The 22,297-nt window shown below is 37.4% G+C and overlaps 1 protein-coding gene across 3 annotated transcripts in view; it reads left to right on the top strand.

Annotated features, from left to right (window-relative positions):
- The window catches only part of LOC131737706 (probable ATP-dependent RNA helicase DDX10), an 88,183-nt gene extending 66,309 nt beyond the window's left edge, over positions 1-21,874 (top strand). Inside the window, exons 17-18 of one of the 3 annotated variants that reach the window (XM_059028388.1) lie at positions 14,970-15,133; positions 20,995-21,874. In XM_059028388.1, coding sequence (XP_058884371.1) covers positions 14,970-15,133; positions 20,995-21,193 — 363 coding nt within the window. In that variant the 3' untranslated portion in view covers positions 21,194-21,874. Of the gene's footprint in view, positions 1-7,020; positions 7,366-14,969; positions 15,134-20,994 lie in introns of those variants that run through there. The other 2 variants (XM_059028386.1, XM_059028387.1) reach the window with 2 other exon arrangements.
- Positions 21,875-22,297: the final 423 nt, after the last annotated feature.

Below are 22,297 nucleotides of genomic sequence, written 5' to 3'. Positions count from 1 at the left end.
TTTTCTCCTTTTGCACTAGATGTTTGGAAGGGTTGATGTTATGGACCCGTGCTGCACATTAGGCTTGCAACAGTGCATGTCAAGATCATTGGATTGTTTTCTTAAAAGATTAAGATACATTCACTTCCTGCGTTTGTGCAGAATGTGTGTGTGTGTGTGTGTGTGTGTGTGTGTGTGTGTGTGTGAATGTAGTAAATTGACACTGTAGTCTGTGACTAGTAGACAGTATGTGTTGACTGCAAAGTATCTGCAATATCTCCTTAACACTCCTTGGCATTGGTATATGTAGCATTGCTAAAATCACAATGAAAGCATGGGCAAGCATGGTGAAAATATGGTGATCAATTGTAAAAAAAAAAAAAAACAGAACAAAAAGCCCACAGTAGATCATGATACAGCACATTCAACACACAGTAACACTATGTAAAAACTGCCAGCACCATGTCCTAAAGCTGCTAGCACCCGTAAATAGACTGTCTCAGTCTGGCAGGTACTCCAAACTCAATTACAGACCTGACACCAGAGTATACCTTGTGACACAATTAAAAGAGTTGGGCATGCATTTGTTTTTATCAATTATCTGAGATTGCTGTTGGTTTTGTCTAGAAACTTGGACTAAGGTGCTGAGACACTTATCCACTTGACATTGAAATATACGCTTTCTTTGAGGCTGGATTTACTCTTTGGAGCCTTTTTAAAATGCATGGTTATTAATTTAATTCAAAGTTGTCTAACAGACCTTAAGACTTTCTGGGGATTCTCAGTGTTCCTCAGAGGATATTCCTGGAGCATATTTTTGATGCTGAAAGGGTAATGATTATACTATTGAAGCCAATTTAGATTTCAGTAGTGGAAAAGGTCAAGCTATTTATGTATGAAAAGAAAAGTGTGCTATTAGGCGTGATTTATTAAAATTAGCATTATTTGGTATATGAAGTCCATCATGAAATGGCAAGTAGAATAATTAGACTAATGTGTGGACTCTCAAATAATTTACTGTATTACACACACTTATGTCATTCCTTTAACATGGTCTTGATACATTTACATATTGGTGTTTAACGGCAAAAGCCAAGCATCTGTGCAACACTTTGTGACTCATGCTGTATGTGTAACTATGAAACCAGCATTTATGTTTCAGATCACTATTAGTTATCCCATAATCTACATTTTTTACAATAGAAAGTATATCGAATGTTTGTTGCTGTAATTCATGAACAGAGTTTCACAAGAAAATCTCATGGGGCACCATTTTGTTTTCACCAGCTTACCTCCATGTTCTTCTGCTTTGCCAATGGACCATTGCATAAAATTGTAATATTTTTTACATCATTTAAGTCCTCAATATCAGACTACTAAGCAGCCCAATACGTTGTGATATCATGTAAGTACTCAATATCAGACTAAGAAGCAGCCCAATATTTTTTGATGATTAAACATATTGCAAAACCTGGGCAAGCCATTAGTCTACTATAGATGGCTCATCAGTGTAACAAACATACCTTTTTCGTGGACCAAAATATTTCAAACCTAGCACGAAACATTGTAACATTATCGTTGTCTTTCTCATTGCTTAATAAAAAATGAGAGCATACTTTGCAAATACTGTAGCTTATTCTTCCTTCAGTGTTGCAGTTTCTTCAAAATAACAAAGGGTCCTTGGTAATACTTCAGGCTCTTTATTATTTTAAAGTTGACTAATATGGTAGAAAAAACCTTGGGAAATCAAATTAAATCCTTGTCAAGCCTGCAAAAAATATATATTTTATCATTGAGCCAGCAGTACTTAAAGTGCTGTCATGGATGTAGATTGCTTAATTTCTAAAGCTTGCAGACAGATGAAATAATAATTGTATACTTTAATATTGGGAAACTTTAAGCCTATTTTAAGAGCTTTGTTTGGATGATATGTAACCTGGACCCCACACAAAAATAATACACAAGTTTTGCAGTCAGAATTTCCCTGATGTAAATGGAGAACCGTATACATCACAAATTGGTTTGGGAGCCTTGGTTTATAAGTAAGATTTGATCATTATATAACCTGAATACTTAGACAGGCTCACATTTGAAACTGTGAGCATGTACTCTGTTTTAAGAATGTTGTAAACAAAAGGCAATGTGCTTCAACATGAACTAATCTCACCCCTAGAGGCATTACGACACACAAGTGGGCTTGCTCTTACCAAAGTACCTCCAAGTGAAACTTTTTGAAAGCTAATTTAAACCTTTTCAATCAATATTGTAAATGTACACTTTGGAAGCCCTTGCTCCTTCTTTAGTTACCCCCCCCCCCCCCCCAAATAAAATGACTTGAAAAGCCCCATCTCAACTTTGCCCCCTTGTATTGGTACTGGCATTATCTTCAGCAGTCCGAGATTGACCATCTGCTGCTTACTGCTTACTTCTGCATTAGCAATCTATATTTAAGCCACCACCATAATCTTCAGTGTTTGCAAGCTTATCAGAATGTGTATTGCATATATCTGTCTCTAGCTGTATCTCTAGCTCTATCTATCTGTCTAAAAACGGTTTGCCACACTTCAGTTTTGGAGTAAGGTTGTTTGAATCGACAATTAAAAATCTAATAATAAGACCAAGAACAGATGTGGAAAAACACATAATTATGATTTTATTTTTGATTTTTTGAACCTTTAAAAATCAAAGGGCCTCCTATGCCTCTTGGCATTGTAAATGTGTGCTGTGTGGCGACAGGTCTCTGGAATCCAACTTGTCGGCACACCCAGGGGCCTTAGATTCCTCAGTGTTAATGTATTCAGAACTGCCAACTTGGCAAGCTGTCTTCTTGCAAGTTAACTGCAGTTCAGGCATTGAATCAGTGGAAGGTTGGAGATAGCAGAGTCTAATATAAGTTTCTATTCTCAATTATATATATATTTTTCTACCTGATAGATGTGTAGACAGTAAACTGCTTGACACTAGAGACAAAAAAACCCCAAAAAAACTGTAGATCAGTTGGCAGCACTGGAAACAAGGTCACTTAATCACCACTGTCCAGAGTGTATAACTGACGCAGGTCTTGCCATCTGGTTTTTTCTTTGCCGTCAGTTTTCAGCAGCAATACTGACTGTAATTAAATGGGAAATGAATATGCTAACTTTCTATTCACATCTGCTCTGAGGGTATTAAAACTCCCTACCCATTCATCTTTGATTGGTAAGCAGTGTTGTACGTGAAGTCCTAAAACCATCGGCAGGATATTGTCTATTTTTTCAGCCTCATTGCACAACATCTCATTTCTGTGGTCGAAGACCTCAACTGTGATTGGAGGTCTGTTACATTGCTGATTTTTATAGCTTTAAATTTGCTCAAATTCTGCCAAAAGGATATCAATTATTTATTGTTCTTTCTCATTCACTACTTAAACTGTCACATAACCATAGTCTATAAAATGCAGTTTATAAATAATGCAGGTGAGCATTAATTAACTTTGCTACTGTTACTGAATTCTGAAGCCTTATACAGTATATTTCAGCATTGTTCTCTTTGATAAAGTAACTGCAGTATGTAGAAAAAATGTCAAAACTTTAAGGCAGAAAAAAAATAATTCTAAAAATCACTTGATAGATTTATACTGTGTGGGTTATCTAAAAAGCTTTATTAATGGAGTGCTAACAAAGGTTTGAAATCTTTCCTCTTACTAGAATTAGCAATATTCTCTCTGGTCTCCCTTTTCTTAAGCTGAAGATCTTTTGATTTGCTTGCCATAGATAAACCACATGCCGAGATGAGTAGTTACTGCTGCTTCCTGGTACCTGGTGTGTTGTAGTTCAGGCTCGCTCCAGTGGTCTAGCTGCAATGACCTTCAAAGATACCAGGATGTACAAGTTTATCTGTAACCCTGTGTTTGAAATATTCACATCTCCTGAAATAAACCAAACAAATTTCAGCACATAGAGGGGGGTCTATAAAATGCAAAGAGGAACTTGATGAAACTAGCAGTGTCATGAAAAAATACACACATTTTGTAAACAGCTTGTTTCTAATCTCTCATATATATACAAAATGGCTTTGGTTAAATACGGCCCAATCAAAGCTGTCTAAACTAATTTGCACAAAAAGCCTTAGTCCGCAAAAGCAGTTGTGAATTTGAAATAATTACTCCTCTATGCAGTCCCCATGCTGTTAGACTGATTACACCCATATTTTACACAAATGTCTTTGTACAGTATGTATTGATTAATTATTTCTCCCAATCACAACTGTTTCTGTCTCTGATAATAAAGTGGTCTGTATGAGCATAATGCCGGCATGCTGAAATTCTGACTGCATTGCAATAACAGATTCTGGCTTGTCCTTCTTTACACAGGTGCTTGTTATTTGAAAGGGTGATTTTATTTTGGTTTCAGACTAAGTAAAGTGTTTATGGACCTGCTGTAACCTGGAAACGGCATAATCCTAACTAAATTGAAATGGAAATCTGAACTGCATTGTTGATTTTAGCAAGCAGCGAAACATTACATTATCTGAAGCAGTCAACTGCAAACTTTAGAAAGTTAATGTGATAGGATACACAATCAAGCTCTCCAAACCCATCACGAATTGCATTGCTAACAGTAACATATTTCTTACAATTGCTACTAAATGATTTTTTGAACATTTTTGCATAGCATTGTTTCTTTTACATACAAATTAACATGTTTATTTTATGCTTAGCCTCTGTAATCCACACTTGGTATACTGGGGACGAGAAATAATTGGCACAGCTTTGGTCATAATTGTGAACTGAGACAACTGCCAACAAAGCATGAAAAATAATGATTTCTGGATAGTACTATGAACATTTTAAAAAGATACCAGGTTGTGAATGTACTTATGTTTGGTCACATATAACCAGACCATTCAGATGTAGGATTTAGAGAAAACCTACTTAAGGATTATGGTTGGATAATGTTGGCACTTTCATAGAACACCTACGATAACCTGAAAAACAAAAGGGTGCTATACATGTCTTTCTGTATATTCTGTTCATACTGTAAAAATCTACATGTAGTTGCATCTCTGTAATAGATTAGTATTGGTGTCACTTCAATGGGGTCCCAGCTAGAAAACGTGAATCACACCCACAGTAGTTCTAGAAAACCATGAACTAGGTGTGGTGGAATGGTTGACATCAGTAAAGCAAGCTTTGATTTCAGTGCCTTGGATTTGAACCTCAAGTTTTGGGTGATGGAGTAATTTTGTGTTATTCTTAAACAAGATTCTAATCCAGCCTACTGCACGGCACCCAGCACTCTTGAAAATAATTGTTAATCTGCAGCCCATATGAAATGTATAAGGAATTGGTGTCTGCTTAATATCCTTTGATTTATATACAGTAAGCATGAGGCATTCCAGTGTTGGCATTCAGTGCATAGGTTTCCTGCAACTCACAGATAAGGTTGTTTCTTTGTCTATTTATTTATCTTTTTATGTATTCATTATATTTATTTTTCATTTACATTTTTTTTTATAGAATCAGGCCTCCACATGAGCTATCAAAGTAAACTAATCAACACTTCTCTTTCCCCTCCATTTCCAATTAAAAGAAGACCTCAATAGATTTCTTGCTGCATTATTTTTTGTAAATTTTTTGGTGAACTTTTGAGTGATGGAACTGGAAGAAGTATCACTAAAATGTGATGTGTATCTTCCTTGGAAACGGCCACTTCTGTAGCAGTACTGTTACAGTATGCTAAATGTTTTATATCCAGAATATCCATTAACGGGTGAATGTAGTCAATCAAATGTAGATCTAATTACTGACTTGTTTCACTTCCTACAGGTTCCCGTCTTCCAAAAGTTTTGCCAAAAGTTTTGCCACGGTCCACAGGGATCCGTGTCAGTGAACACATGTTTCCTAGTAAGATCAGTGCTAGAAGCCAGAAAAAATAAAACCTGGTTTGTAGGTTAGGTAAAGGTAAGCATAAAGTGTGTGCAATTAAAAAAGCAAGCACTGCCAGCTAAAGGTTGATATTTAAAAAGAGAGGTTTTACAGCACAAATGTGTAGGTCGTTGTTGGCCTGTCGCTGCTACCGTATACTGATACGAGTATGTATTGGAGAGAGCCCAAAGGGCATTAAAATACAATCTGCTTTTCCAGTCTTACCCTTGGATTACATTTTAAACATGGCTCTGCTGTTCTTTATATAGCAGCTGTAAAAAGTATCAAATAATAGAAACAGTGCTGACAGTATGCTGTTATATTACAGTTGTTTTTGCAATGTTGACTTTTTTTTAAAGTTGATATAAGCATAGCAGAGCCATAATTAAAATTTATTCCAATGTTTTTTATTGATGCTATACCTGTAAATGAATAAAAACAACTTAATATTGTGATATTGTAACACCAGTCTTCTGCTGTAAATAGTTACTTTTTTTGTAGCAATAAAATGAGCCACACAAAGAATATAAGCAGCCATCTGGCTTGGAACTATTGAACCACTGCACAATTTAATTTAGCTCTTAACAACTGGAAGACTTCATGTTGCACATCTTGCAGTGTCATTTGAAGGACTTTCACAAATCCCAGCAAAAATAAACACATTGGCAATGAGACTAATATAACAACCTTTTAATCAATGATTGTGATCAATTTTAGCACCTGGAAATGTGTACTAATTGCAAACCTGAGACAAATTAAAAAACCTGAAATAGTTTGTAATTATTTTAAGGCTTTACTGTTTAAATGTCAAAGACAAGATGACGTCATACACAAGATGCATCAGCATTACGGATCGATGTAATGCTGAGTGAATGCCCAGGTGAGAAACATACAAACATCCTGGAACCCCTTTGGAAGATCTGGCTCGGCTGGCTGTTTGTGCTTAACTTTGATCTACAGGATGATCTGTGCAAGTTGTTTGATTGGAAGTGGTCGTAAGGTGCTGGTTTTGCTGGACCCCCATCTAGTACTTGGTGCTTGTCCAAGACAATCTTGCGGTTTGCTGTGATATTCCGATCTGGTGCCCCTGTGTTTTGGGAGGTTAATAGTTGTGCGTTCTCTTTTTTTCTTCAAAGGATGTGGTGGTGTTACAAAAGAAGACAAAAAGGTCTTATTTCTACACGCAGTGGTGCCAGCTGCAACTTGAACATCTTAAACTGAGGGAAGCCGCTTTTTCAGCAATAGTGGCAGGGAGACCTAGTTTGAGGCAGCGTTGCTGTATCAAGTCCCAAGTCTTCCCTGGTGTGACGTGCAGTGACCTGAAACCTAGTCTCCTGAAACCAAGTTCCATGCCAAGTGGATTCGTGTTCCATCAACTAAAGGCTTCCTCGATAAGCCAGACACCTTTTATAAAAATAAAAAAGAGAGGGTTTACACTACTAATATTCTTGTTAAAAAATAAGTAAATAAACCACGAACTGCACCAACCTCAAGCATTGCCTCAGGCAGAAGAGATGAGGCAGGTGTAGAAAAGTTACTTTGGATTGCAATGCCAGTACAATAGAGTTAAGATTAATGATTACAAAAATGCAGTTGCATTTACCAGTTTAAAAATATGATTTATTTTAATATTCATTTCTACCACGTACACCCCCCCCCCCCCCCCCCCCCCCCCCCACCCAGATCTGAATGGCTCCACTGCAGACCCACAGGCGCCCTATGAGCCACAGGAGTCGCTGGTGTGCGGTGTATCGTGGATTGCCCTGCCGATCTAAGCCCTCCCTACCCGTGCGGCGCTCGGCCAATTGTGCGCCGCCCCCTATGAACCCCCGGTCGCGGTCAGCAATGACATGGATTTGAACCTGTGATCTCCAGGCTATAGGGCGGAGCTTTCAAGGGATTTATAAAGCTTTTACTAAGACTACAAGGTTTCAAGGATGAATTACAAGATACAATACACAGAGACTGATTTGTTCTTTCTCCTTAAAACTGAAACCTATTGATTTTCTCATCATTTTTTTTTTTTTTTTTTTTTTTAAAGAACGGCAAGCGAAAATGCTTATTTAAAATCAAAGACTTTGCCAGTTTCCTAGCTGGCGGTGTTCCATGTTGTTTTGTCAGTGTCTCGGTTATACTGGATCATTCGTATAGTAGAGGGATCATTTTAATATGTCAGTTTTAATTCCATCCAGATCCTTAGATTTTTTGTTTTATTGATATTCATTTGTATGACATTGTTCAATACAACACTGTACAGTAGATCTTTAGGTTGGCTCTAATCAAAGCTGTGAAAATGTATTTACATAATTACATGATCTGCTGCTGGAGGCTCAAGAAAAAAAGCAAACTGAAAGTTTTTTTCTTCACTTGAGTAGGAAGGCAGCAAATCCCTTAGCAAGCACTTTAATAGGGATGGAAACTCGCAATGATATATCAAAGAATAACACATTTGAATGTAGGAGGTTTCATACTCCAAGTTGTGCATACTGTAGAGTTGTGTTTACCTCCCATGTAGCTGTGCCCAAGTATATCAAAAGAAGAACCCTAAAGGCAGAGATTACAATTTTGGTGTTTCCCCCCCCCCCTTTCATCTATCTTAATTTTAAGCATCCAGCAGGCTGGGGATTTGTTGCAGTTCATGAGCTTGCACTGGCCTTTATTCTCACTGCAGACTCACTATGCAGCTACCTCAGAGCTACAGCGTCTGAGGACAACGACTTACAATTGTTACAAGATATCACATTATTTTTTACATACAATTACCCATTTATACAGTTGGGTTTTTACTGGAGCAATCTAGGTAAAGTACCTTGCTCAAGGGTACAGCAGCAGTGTCCCCCACCTGGGATTGAACCCATGACCCTCCGGTTAAGAGTCCAGAGCCCTAACCACTACTCCACACTGCTGCCCGTAACAATGAGATTTAATTGGGTCTTCTGACGCATTAAATGGAGAAAAAACTATATAAAAGCTGAGGTAAATCCAAGTCAAGTATCCCTTAACTTGATCTTACAAGTTGCGTGGTCCATGCTCTGAAGATCTCTGAAAAAGCTGGTTGCTGTTTGGTCGTTTTTAGAAGTCTCTGTTTTAAACACAGCTTTTGTTTTTACGTTGTGTTCTACAACTACACTTCCATATAGGTAGGTAAGAACAATTTTGAATGTATATCTCATTTATATTGATGCATTGCTATAAGGTATAGGATTTACATTTTAGCTTTGGAGAGTGATATATTGGATGTTTTAGGATTTAGTGTTGGGCGGTTTGCATATCTAGGGCTGAGTATGTGATACCATACCTGAAGTATTAATGCTGTTAAACCTGTAAAGGCACTGGAAACGCCTAGATTGCCAGCAGGGATCCAAAGTGGCTTGCAACCACTCAATCCATTATTAAGCATTTAATAAACAGAAGGAGCACTATTACTGCTCTGATTTAGTTAAAACTTCAAATTAAACGAGTCTGTGTGATTTTCTTGATTGTTAAAAGTCATCTGGATACGTTGCTAGCCTCGTGCACGAACAATCCACTACAGGAGTCCAAATCTCTGTCCTCCCTTGAGTTTAAGAGTGTGCTCAGAGCAATAAAAGAAGTACATGCGAAATCTGACAGGTGAAACTGCTATGCAATAGGAATCTTATTTCCAACCCTGACATGTCTGTCCTAAGAATGACTCCACAGTATGGTTCTTTTGTTTCAGGGGAAGGATCCTATTCAGATGTGATAAGGGGTTTGTGAAGACTTTGGTGGTAGTAGGTACTGTCAAATTGCAGCAAAATGTCTTTAGGAACTTCCTGGTTCTCATTATCGCACTTTTAGCTAAAAAGGATGAATAGCTCTGTATTAAAATAAGTGGCAATTGGTGTGTTGAGTGGTCTGTAATGTAAATTACTACCTCTGCAATCCACCAGAAAACTGAAGCCCTGTCATGTGCATCATTATTATACACATTAAATCACCACCCCCTCCAAACCACCACATTCTTCTGATCGAAGGAGGAGCGCTGCGATGCGATGCAGTAAAAGTCACTTTATAATAACAGATTCTTTGATTTGGTAAAACTGTAGTGCAACATGTATTTCTACATAAAGAAAAACATTGCATTTAATGTTGTGTTTTTGGATTTGTTTAAAAAATATATATTAATAAAATTGAAATAAAAACAAACTGCCAACAAATGTAACTATAAGACAGTGGCAGTGGAAAATAATTAAATAAAACCAAGTAAGCACAAAGTAAAAGCTTCTGAAAAAATGATATACAGTGTATTGAGACGGATAGCTCACAGAATAGAAAAAGAGGAGGAGATACAGGCAATGCCAGCACTAGCAGACCATAGAGAATAGATGCCACCTGGGACCAGAACTTTACCACTGAGGTGTATTCTCAAATTACATAAATGTCATCTTGAAATGTTTATGTAGAGTTGCTGTGCTGGGTATTAGACCAAATTACTTGGCATTTAGGGGTTGCCTCCAGATTTTCCAACTCACTATTCCAAATGTTAGTTACCAGAAGTCTGGGCATATATGGAGGAACCTGTCCAATCATGTACCACTTTGTTTCTTGTGTCACACTGTATCCTGCTGCATTCTCTTATTACGTGTTCTATGATGATTTCTTTTTGTTGTTGTTTATCTTCATTGTTAGTCAAGAGGTTTCTACCTAGAGTTTTATATAAAATTGTTTGGGAGTTCAGGGCCCTTGACTGACACTGATTGATTACCCAATGCTGTATGGACAGCAATATATCAAAAACCTATTTCTTCCCTGTCAGCCACCAAATACCCTAGTCTGCAGCAAATAGTGTGGGCTTACATCATAGTGCAAGTTACAGTGCTAAAAAATACATTTATCAAAATGAAGTAGCTTGCATCAGATGATATGGTCATTTTATATTTTTAGCAGAGCCTGGTGGTGATGGTTTATTCTTTAAAACAATAAACTGTGAAACTATTTAATTAGCTAATTCTTTAGTTTAAAGATCAGCTGTAAATGATGTAATTTGCTGAAGGATATAAACAGTGATATTATTATAATAATAATTATAATAATAACCACCAATAGGCCCATACTGCATTTTGTGACTCCGTTCTGTCGGCATACTATTTAATATGTTATGCAGTACAGTAGCTAACTTATAATACCATTTCATTTAGTTGCCATATTAAACAATACGTATTGGGACTTCCTTAGAACTACTTTCATAGATAGACACTGGCCTTTTGCTTAGAGTTGTGAATTTTGTTCTTGTATTTAAATCCATGCCTCTTGCATATAACGGTTTGCTCAGGGGAACTGACAGTGCAAAGTTGCACAGATGAGTAGCCTTTTGCCCTGTTAGGTATTCAGTGCTTGTAGTAAAGATGCACTTGCTGAGTAAATCTTGCTGAGTAGAACTAATATTTGTCTGACGCTGTAGAATATTTGTGCTCATTGACTCGTGGCTGATACCGTTGAGGGCCATTCCGTGTGCTATTGATCTTGGTTAATCACTGGACACACATCGTTAGCACTAGTCCCCAATGCATACTGGTATCTTGTAGCCTTACAATGAAGCAGAAGTGTGGATGTAGTGTGTTTTCTATGCAAAAAAAAGTGTTGATAATTGTTTTTGATTATTACTGGGGAAATGAATCTGAGGCTTCATTATTTAGGGTTGCTTAGCAACCACTTCTGCAGTATGGCAAAGATTGAGTCAGCAGATGTTTATTAGACAGTATTGAATCTCATGCATGCTTTAAGAGGATGTTATGGCAGTTTTAATGTTCCTATAAAATCAATGGACTATTACTAATTTGTAGTGTAACCTACCTATTATTAACTAAAATGACTGACATTGATAAGTCCAGAAAATGCAAATGGTTGCGTTTTATTTTAAGAGCTTATTTTAATTACAGTACTTTCACAGGTAATTTGTAATTGTGCATCTGTTTACTGCAAATGTCGAATGCTTAAAGCATTTAACAAACATATTATTAGTATTGAATATTCTTATCTTAACCTACCACCAAACCGATTGTGTTGTCTCCTGGGAAGATAAGGGTTCGTTTGGGTATATCGTTTCTAGTTTTCTATAGGACAGTATGGTCACAAGAAGACGTCATTTGGACAGGGATTTGATATTAGAAATGGCATTTGTCAACACTAAAGACTTATCTAAGAATATAATGAAAAGTATAAATAGAAACTTTTTATCTGTAAATGTCAAAAGAATATGAGGTCATGTGGGTAACACACCATTTCAGCTGTATAGTTTTAAAACTCATCTGCTCGAAAATGAATAAGACAGTTGCAGATGTGACACCTGGATACATGTATTCCCAATATGCACCGATCTCTGAATGAAAAGTGTAAAAAAAAAAAAAAAAAAAAAAAAGGAAAAAAAAGGAATCGTCCATTATCCCAAATTCTTGGGAGCAGTAGTCTGTGTGTTTATTTTATAATACGAATGGTACATGTATATCAGTTGTGTTTAGGATTAAATTTCTTAATTGCAGGAGTAAACTTACAGTATAAACCTATTTGTACACTAGCTCACTGTTCTATGGGTCAATCTTTAACGGCAAGCATTTTTCATATTGTGTATACTGTGTGGTTTTTCATACTGTACATATTAAACCGATAATCAAGTACAGTACACCCTTGCTATAATTAACCTGTTGGGGTCCAAGCCTTTTGTTCGTTATATCAAGGGGTTCATTATAGCAAAAGGACAATCAAAATAAACGATAAACTGTTGGAGTAAGTTAATGAAATGATATTGTGAATACAAGTAGAATTACATGTACCTGTTTGTTTCATGTCAGCAGTATTCTGCCTTTGCTTTATCCTATTTGTTGAAGAATTAAAACGCAGCTTTGGAGAGTGATATATTGGATGTTTTAGGATTTAGCGGTGGGCGCTTTAGCGGTTTGCATATCTAGCCTAAGGGCTGAGGTGAAACTGCTATGCAATAGGAATCTTATTTCCAACCCTGGCATGTCTGTCCTAAGAATGACTCCACAGTATGGTTCTTTTGATTCAAGGGAAGGATCCTATTCAAATGTGATGCAGGGTTTGTGAAGACTTTGGTAATAGTAGGTACAATCAAATTGCAGCAAAGTGTTTTGAGGAACTTCCTGGTTCTCATTATTGCTTTTTAAAAAGGTTAAATAGCTTTAGTATAAAAATAAGTTATTAAAATAAGTGTGTTGAGTGGTCTGTAATGTAAATTATCACCCCTGCAATCCACCAGAAAACTGAAGCCCTGTCATGTGCATCATTATTATACATTAAAGTAGCCTGTAGTCTTGTAAACGGCACAGTGTTAGGACCATGTTCAAATGGCAGCCGGTGTTATTAACGATCAGTCAATGCACTGATTTAGGGTTGAGTTGCTGTAAAGCTGAGAGGTTTGAATGAGGGCAGAATTATTATATAGATCAGACAAGAATTCTGCCTGATTGGAATACCTTGTCAGTGTGCGCAATCCAGTAGGGTTGGAGGAAAGGATATTGCCTTTTTTTTTTGTGGTTGCAAGATAATTGCAATATGCTAAAATGCCCAAAGCTAAATTTTTATAAAGGGAGGTTGATCATGGTACATTTAATTAATGCCTAGGATACACATGTTCAGTTTAAAAATGACAACATTTGAATCTGATATTTTTAAATGTGAAATATAATTATGGATCCAGCACCGTACTTATTAACACGCTTAGCAACACACGCCAATATGTCTGACATTGTTAATCAGCACCTTGCAACGTGACAGTTTTCTTTTGTTTGTTAGTTAAGGGTTAAGCAAATGCGAAGACACATTGATTTTCACAATGTGCACACTGCAGGTTGGAATCTAGTTTATTTCTGCTGCTCCTACTTTTATGGAGAAAAGACAAAACTGAATAACGTCTGCATTTCTACTATTAACAACACCACATTTTCTTTTCAAACCATCATCCCTATCTTTTAATATTGGCTGTTTAACAGGGCTTGCTTGTCATCTTTAAACTTTAAACTAAATTGATGTGAAAACTGCCCTGTATTCTACCATGGCACTGAGTTACAAAGAACGCCCCAACAGCATTTAGTGAAGTGTTTTCCACTCCTACTGAGAAATATCCCCAGCCCTAAAATGAGCTTGCTGTTAAATCGCCTTGCTGTCTTTAACCCTCAACTGTCTTCTAAAATGACCTACTCCTTGAGTTCCCCTTATTCGGTGTGTTTATTTGGTACAGAACATATATAATGTGATTTGTTTTAATTTAGATGGATTAATGGAGGCAATTTGTCAATGTCCTTGTAATATAGGAATACATTACAGTAACAAAGTATACTAGCTGTCCTTTTAAAATTAATTTTCCTCCCTCTTATGAACTTTCTGTACCATGTAGCGCTACTCTCTGTATCAAAACTGTACGTTGAAAGGTTCCGAGTTGTGTAAAATGAAACCTCCGCCTAGACCCTTGTGGAATAAATGCAGCCGGATATCGGTAGCTGGTTTCCGGTGATTTTCGATATGAACAAATGGGGTTAATGAGTAGAGCATAACATATTTGAACTAGGATTTATTATAACAGAAAAGCCAATGATATACAGTATTTGATATGCTGTTCCTTTTACGGTTTGTTTAAGTGGAGTATCGTAAAAGTTCAAGCTACCATATATGTCATGTGCTGTATGCATATGTACTACTGTATATATTGACTTCTTGATGTAGTATGCAGCATTGGTTACTGCGGAATTATGCAGCTGCTGATGTCGCACTAAATTACCTGTGGTACCACACAGACTGCTGCATGACAGTGACAAATGGGCTGGTGTGACAAAACCTCCTGCATGACTTAAATGGTCAGCAACAATGCCAGAGGTTGTAAAAAATCCTATTGGTAGTGGCTTAACGCTGTTTAAGTATCAGTGTTGGCCCCCTTCCCACAAGTCTAGACCCTGACAGTAAAAAAAAATGAATACCCCATTTTAAAGACATTGTGTCTGGTCTAGGGACTAGGACAGCGTGCTTATTTCAGAGGAAATGCCCTCTGCAGGTTTCAAGTTAAACATTCAGACATGTGAAATTAACAATTGCTTTTTCCTTGTAATTCTAGGGTGGAAGTGATGAAGGTGAGGAGGAGGAGGAGGAGGAGGAAGTGGTGGCATACCTTGACCAGAGTGATAATGAAGGAGAGTTTGACCCCAGCACCCTGCCTGATCCTGATAAACACAGGGACTCTAATCAAGATGAGGAGACGAGCGCTGAAGAAGATGTGATGTAAGTTTGTGAGATGTTAAATGACATTAATATTGTGTCATTTTAGATCATCCATCCAATGGGCAATGGGGTTAACTAGCTGAATTTGTTACCAATAGCAACTCTACCTACTCATAATAGATCCATTATGCAGCCTGTTGGCCTGCTGTTATAAAGGCATACGCTCTCTCAGCAGGAATTTGAGATTTTCATTCCATGATGCATTGCAGCCTTCATTTTGGATGACAAGCTGTATATATACTTAAGTCAAAGTCCTACTGATCTAACAAGTATTCATTTGAGGATTCATTTCCTCCTTATTTGAATTAGGAAGTGAAGACTCACGCTGTGATGTAATTATTCATTTTACTTCATTTACTGCTATTATCTTTATGAATTTAAGCTTTTATAAAAGATTAATATGGTTTTCTGCCTTACCAATTAGTTTTTTTTGCAGTGTGTATGAAAAACACAACTGGAGGGAGGTATACATGTTTTAATGTGTGAGCTTTCTTTGACTGATCCCATAATAGATTGTTTTGTTACATGCCTAACAGCACTTCTGCAGCTGGTAATCTGCCTGAATCTTATAGGCAAATAACCAACTGATGTAAATTCAGATCACATTTTGCTGTACATTTGCTGTGCCCTACCGAGAGCACTAAAGCATAATGCTGCCATTGTGTGCTGTATTAGCAAGGCAGCCCAAATGAGAACCCTCCTAGCAAAGTATGTGCTCGTTCCTTCTAATGTGATAACTCAATTCAGTAAAACAGGACACAGATTACTCATAGTGCCTGAATGATTTGATGGCACTCGTAGCAGTCACTTGCAGTTATTTCTCCGGGAGCTGTAAACGGTACAGCACAGTGCACAAATCACACTGTAATTATTGTTGATTTCTATGGAAATGCATTTTATTTTTTCCCCCTCAAAGGACGCTTAAGCTAAAGGCCTACACTATGGGTCACGAAGTACAGTAGTATCGGTCCTTAAGCATTGTCCGTGGGATTTATCTGATCTAATTAAGCCTACACGACAGATACAGCTTCGTCAGATTTTATTAAACACTCCCGTTGATGGTCTGCTGTTCTACATGGTATTGATATAGCTAATGGAGACCAAGCTTGTTTGGAGCCGACGTCTGTGATGTAGTGGGGCTTTTTGGTATTTATGTCACTAACATTTACTCTAGGGGCAGTCAATTTCACACTGCATGCAATATTTTTCTCAAATAAGCAAATGGATTGAACTGAACCGGATACCTGGGCACACTGCTCTTTTGTTGGATTACAAATCTCTTATTATTTTGTGTCCTTTTTTGAAAGTGTTCAAGGGTATGAAGTAGCTGAATGAAAAGCAGGCAAGTGTCTATATCGAGGTCAGCCTGCTCTGAATTGATCTGTGTCCTTCACTGTTCTGAATTCAATCCAGTGCTGCTGTTCTGTAGAGTTTGGCTACATTACCCTTTTCATAACGTTTACATTGCCCCTAACAAGAATCTTTATTTTTTTCTGTGTCTCCTAGTCTGACCAGGAACCACATCTAGTATTGCTAGATAAACGTAGATAAACAAAATAATAATAATTGCTAGATAAACAAAATAATAATAATAATAATAATAATAATAATAATAAATAATAATAATAATAAACGTTGCAGCCGTGTGTTATTGTCACAGATATGGACTTCTTTTTTTGATTGTGTAAAGACCAGTTTCGATTGCATAGATCACTAGAATCTGGTGATTTTCATAAAAAAAAAAATTTTATTTAGAAAAAAAAAAGTTGCCTCTTTTTTAGGTTGTTTCATTTTATAGGTCGGTTACGCACTGATGAATGCACACAAGCAGTGTGTTCAAATTGTAATTGTCACTGGAGCATTCCACTTTTGAAAACACCAAGAAGTCACAGAAAACACTTTCTATTCTATTGTTACACTGTTTTTCTTCCCACTGTAATTACACACAATATTGTCTCAATTAATTTTTCTTTTTCTTGTCACATCGCAGCATACATCAAGACAGAACTGCTGTACAAATGTGACGTTATATCGAGCAAAAAAGATGTGTCTTCAGGTCTGGGTTTAAAAGTGCTGTGTTTATCAGCCTGTGAACCTGCAATACATGGAGAAGATCTTTGCTGAGTTTAAGTAAACATATTACTTTCTGTTTATTGTGCTCCTATCCCCCGAGCCCAAGAACATTTTAAAATATGTTTTGATATTAAAATACTTCGAAAAATAGTTATGATATTTTTGTGCTCAGTCAGCAGTAGTGTGGTTTTGTTTTGGTGAAAATGAATAATGTATAGAATGTCAATCAAAAGACCTACCTAGAACTTAAGTTACGCAGGTATAATGTAACAAAGGTGCCTTTTACCTGCTGGCACATGTGTGCAAGTGAAAAGAAAGTGAAACAGCTGACATCTGGAACGCTTTCCCTGGTCAATTCCGGAGTAGGCACGATAAATCACCAGCAGAACGGTATCCTTGATGGCCATTGCTGCAGAACCTTGACCTGCATTAATATCCACAAAAAAGGAGGAACTAAAAGGAAGTGATGAGTTTATTAAACAAACATCACAGTGCTCTGTAATGCATTCAGGCCGTGAAAAGCACATTCATCTTCAAAAGCCGTTGATCGGGAGTAAAGGTGATCCTGACCGGTCAACATGCATCAATGTCATACTCGGTATTCCTGGAAGTTTGGGAGACTGCAATGAGAAGAAGCATCCATGAGTCGCCCCCCCTGGTTTGAAGCCTCAAATGAAGACTATAATGTTGCAGTGGAGTCCTCTGGGATCCTGAATTCTTGATTCCTGTCTGCACAGATCAAAGTGCTTTCACTCCATCGCCTGCAATTCTGTTCATCGTCCGGTGGCCGCAGTATGTTCGTCAAGAATGTTCCACACTTCAAGGCTACATTATTAAGCCCTTACTTGAATAAAATCTGTCTGGAAAGCATGTTGGATCCCTGAGAGTTTTGCACTGACACAATTTTAACGAAGTGGAGTTTTATAGAAAAAGCCAAGTACTGTACTATACATGTAACATCTATAGCCTTAAGGTATTTTAAAACCAAGTGGTAGAATTTATTGAAAAAAAGGGAATAGGAGTGTAACAGTAGATGCCTCACAAAGAAAGGTGACTCAGTACCACAAGATCATTTACCGCAGTAAACTTGGCAACATGTACAGCAAGTATATTTATTTAATTCCCAATAACATTTAACATTGCATGTTACCTGATCAGGGAATAACCTTTGCAAAGGTCATAGATGGTAAATGTAGTGTTAATGAGCTTTTATTACTCTGAGACAGCTGGAGTTCAGGAAGACCTCTTGCACTGTACAGCATGTAAAACTGCCTCTGTCCAGAAATACTACCCACAGCCGCCTTTTATATCTGCATCTGTCGCTACGTTACTGGTAAACAATTTTGAGAAGGTGAGGAATAATTAATAAATACATTAATGAATTAATGTATAAGGGGCCTGCTGTTCAATGTGACCTTGCAGATCATGGGGTCTAAGGTATGCTGTTTTATTGAAGCCCAGTCTGCCTTTGTTCTCATTTTGCCATTTAATACATGACTGTGACTTAGTTACTGGTATGTGTTTAATTCATTCTGCTGTTCAGATGTGGATTCAGGCCACTCTTTTTTTTCTATTAATGCAGCAATGCAAATGCTTAAATGCAACATGCAGGCATTCGTTTTTTAAATAGCAGTCCAGTATTTAATATTGTTCTATGTTTGGCAATGTGTCATGCCAAAGGATTTAAAATAACCATCTCGGGCAGTATAGACCATTTAAACTTCCTTCTGAGAAACCATTGCAGTAGCAGCACCATATACCGCCCCAAAAAAGACTTCCTTGTGAATGAAGCGTGACTGTAGTCGTGAGAATGCTGTGAAAGTCTCCCCACGTTCGTGTGGTTTGCTTCTGTTGGCACCCTAAAGCCTTATAATGCGCACAAGCCTGTAGCGCACACACTGTGTACATTTTGGATTGACGGATGGATGTTTGTTTCTGTGTAAGCTCATGTCTCCTATATTGCAACTCATTGGATACACTCAAGTATCTCTACAGCTTATACTCTAGTTCAGGCTACAGATCGGAGCTCATTTTTCCACGTGTTGTTCAATTACCCTACTGCCATTTATTTTGTTTGTTTTTCATTACCTGCGAATTACCTATAAATGTAATAAATGTATGCAGGTAAATATTTCTGTGTTTGTTGCACATGTTCTGCCTCTTTGACCTGGTTCTTTAGAAAATCCAGATTACAGCACCGCTCTAGGCATATCATTGTCTGTAGAGAATTATTAAACAGCACTATAATATTTGATGTAATTCAGGTCCTAGTTGTGCCTGTGAGTTGTGCCTGTGAAACCCATTCTGTGGAACTGAATTCAGGTAGGCAGGTGCTGTATTTTATTTTTTGTTTGACAATAAAATGAAACGACCAATCAGCTTGCTGATGTTCTGTACAGCCTCTCACGGAGTTACAGTTCAGCCCACCACCTTTAATGAACTTGACTGGATCTACAGTACCATCTGGAATAGGCATGTGACGTACGTGTGTGTGTGTGCCACATAAATGTGGTTGTTTTTAAACAAATATTAAACAGGTGAGCATGGCCTTGGGGCCGCAGACGCACAGTAGAGCAGTGTTTTGTTAAAGAGTAACTTTGTTTTTTAGTTTTCATCTTAACTTTTGGCATGTACATTTGTACATGTCTTTAAGCTTGAGTATTTTGGGATTTGCCTAGTTAAGCAGTGCACACAGCACGCCCTCACAAGTGCTGCATTTGATGCAGACGCACGATTGCTGAGCCCCCCAGACCCACTCACAATCAAGCTGCCTGGTTTATGGAAGATTCCAGTTCATCTTGTGCCATAAGTCGTCTGAAGTACTGAAAACAATCAATCATTCTAACATAAATTGTCAATTTGTGTCTTGCTTGCTATAGAGCGTTACGAAATAATATCTGACGTGTTTAAACTTACAAGATACCAAAGAGGATTAATACTGTATTTCAATGCAATTCAAGAGGTGTTCTGCTGCTCCTCCAGTATAGCAGTAATACAAAAATGCTGCAATGAAAAAAAAAGCAGCCTGTTATACACTGTTTGTTAAGCAGGTCATGTTTTTTGATTTTCTTTGTCCTCATTTAGTGGGTCTATAAATCGTTGCACAAAGGCCAGACTGTATGCAGAAAATAAAAACAAGACTTTGTGATTTAGGGCCTTTAAATTTTTCACTGCCAAGATTCACTGATGCACAGTGCTTTAATTGCATAATATAATACCTATAAGGCACAGAATAAATAGCATAAGGACACATTAGATTTAAATGGCACAGCACAAACTTTAAATTGTGTACTGTAGATGATTTGTTTTATTATTATAATAAATGATCCTTTCATATCTGAATTGCATACAGTCTGGTTGTTATCCAGACCACATGCGGCCCCTGGGGACCCAAGTTGTGGCCCTCTGCTATCTCCAGGTAAACTGGGTGCAGTAGTGTAATCACCTCATGCAGTGACCCAAGCACTCTGTTTTGTACACAGTTCAAGTTACTTTAACCTGAAATGTAAGAACTACTTCTGAGATGCACCGAAGCATTGAATATATGTGTCAAGTTATTTACGAGCTTCAACAAGCAAACCGATAATTTAATTCCTGTTACTTTGTCAGCTGGTGTCTTAAACAGTAATTTTATGTGATCCTGTGATATATATATATATATATATATATATATATAATATATAATAGCGGGTCAGTTGACCTCGTTTTGAAATAATTTGTGTCCCGTCAGGATATGTACTATTAATTGTCACCTCTGTTAACGAGAATCCTTGATTTCTGTCCAACAGCGCGCCCTCTGAGAAGAGGGTGAGAAAGAGAAGCTACAGCAGTGAGAGCAGCAGCAGCCCTGATGAGGAGGAGATGCCTGCAGGGGGAAAGAAGAGGAAGAGTCACGGCGATGCCAGCCTGCTCAAGCCCCTGGATACTGGCTTGTCCTTGGCAGAAGACGAAGAGCTTGTGCTACATTTGCTCGGCAGCAGGAGCTAATTCTTTTCTCTGGAGGTTGTTTTCTGGGTCAGTTTTTTCTATTTGGCTAACTATTTTTATCAGTATTGATTTGGCAAGTGGGACAGCTGAAGTCCTTTCAGACAGACGGTGAGGAGCGTGCAACATGCATTCAGATTGACTTAAAAAATTACACAATCCAAATGAAATACAGAGAAATATATAAAGAGAAAAAACCATTTCCTACCTATTGTAGGTTCAAAAGTCTGTGACTGTGCACATTATAAGTCTTTGAATGTATTTTTACTCAAACACCAGTCTAACAGCATCACCAGCCAGTTAATCAGTAACCACTCCTTGGTATTGTGTGTTAACCTGTTAAACAGTTTATATAGCATATAGTGCTGGCTGGCACCGACATTCAAGAAAGCATTGTATCCCATTCAAAGTGTATGCTCCCTGCCAGGATTTACGTGACTTGAACTGGAATATAGGAGATTAACATACTGCATTTAGTTAGTATGCTAAGCCACCTGCCGCCTTGTACAACTATCCCCATTTATTATAATAATCCACGTGAAGAAACATTGCTGACACTGATTGATACTTCTTTTGTCAAACATTATGGAAACAAATGTCATCTTTGCACAAGATTCTGTGTGTTTTAATAACAACCTTTAATGTAGAGTATATTAAGCATTTCGCAGAAGTATGTTTTAAGTAATAAAAAAATAAATAACTGTATGTACTTGCGTTTTGCTGTGGTTTGTACTCTGTTGTTTCTTTTTTTTTTTTTTTATTTTGGCCTATATGCATAAGACATTTACTGATGTGCTAAATTAATAAGTTGCATTAGTCGCTCCAGCACTCTTGCTAGTTCTGTAACATTAGTAGTTTTATTTCGGTTCATAAAAAAGGGTGCAGTTTTAAAGCCCTTATTGTTCCAAGTACTATAGGATGTGAATCACAGTTCATAGCTTTGTAATACCAGTGATGAGCATTCTTAGTACATCATGCCTGTTATAAATCACTCAAGGGAAAGATAACTGCAAATAAATGGTGTTTTATTTTTAAAATGGAAGCACGTCTTCTGATCCCACTGTTTGACGGGCTAAAGATCAACCCACAGTTGTGACTTTTCAGAGC

This window comes from Acipenser ruthenus, chromosome 8 (genome assembly GCF_902713425.1).
Source record: "Acipenser ruthenus chromosome 8, fAciRut3.2 maternal haplotype, whole genome shotgun sequence".
Lineage (NCBI taxonomy): Eukaryota > Metazoa > Chordata > Actinopteri > Acipenseriformes > Acipenseridae > Acipenser > Acipenser ruthenus.
Note: the sequence above shows the minus strand (reverse complement) of the source record. Positions and strands in the feature narration are given on the sequence as shown.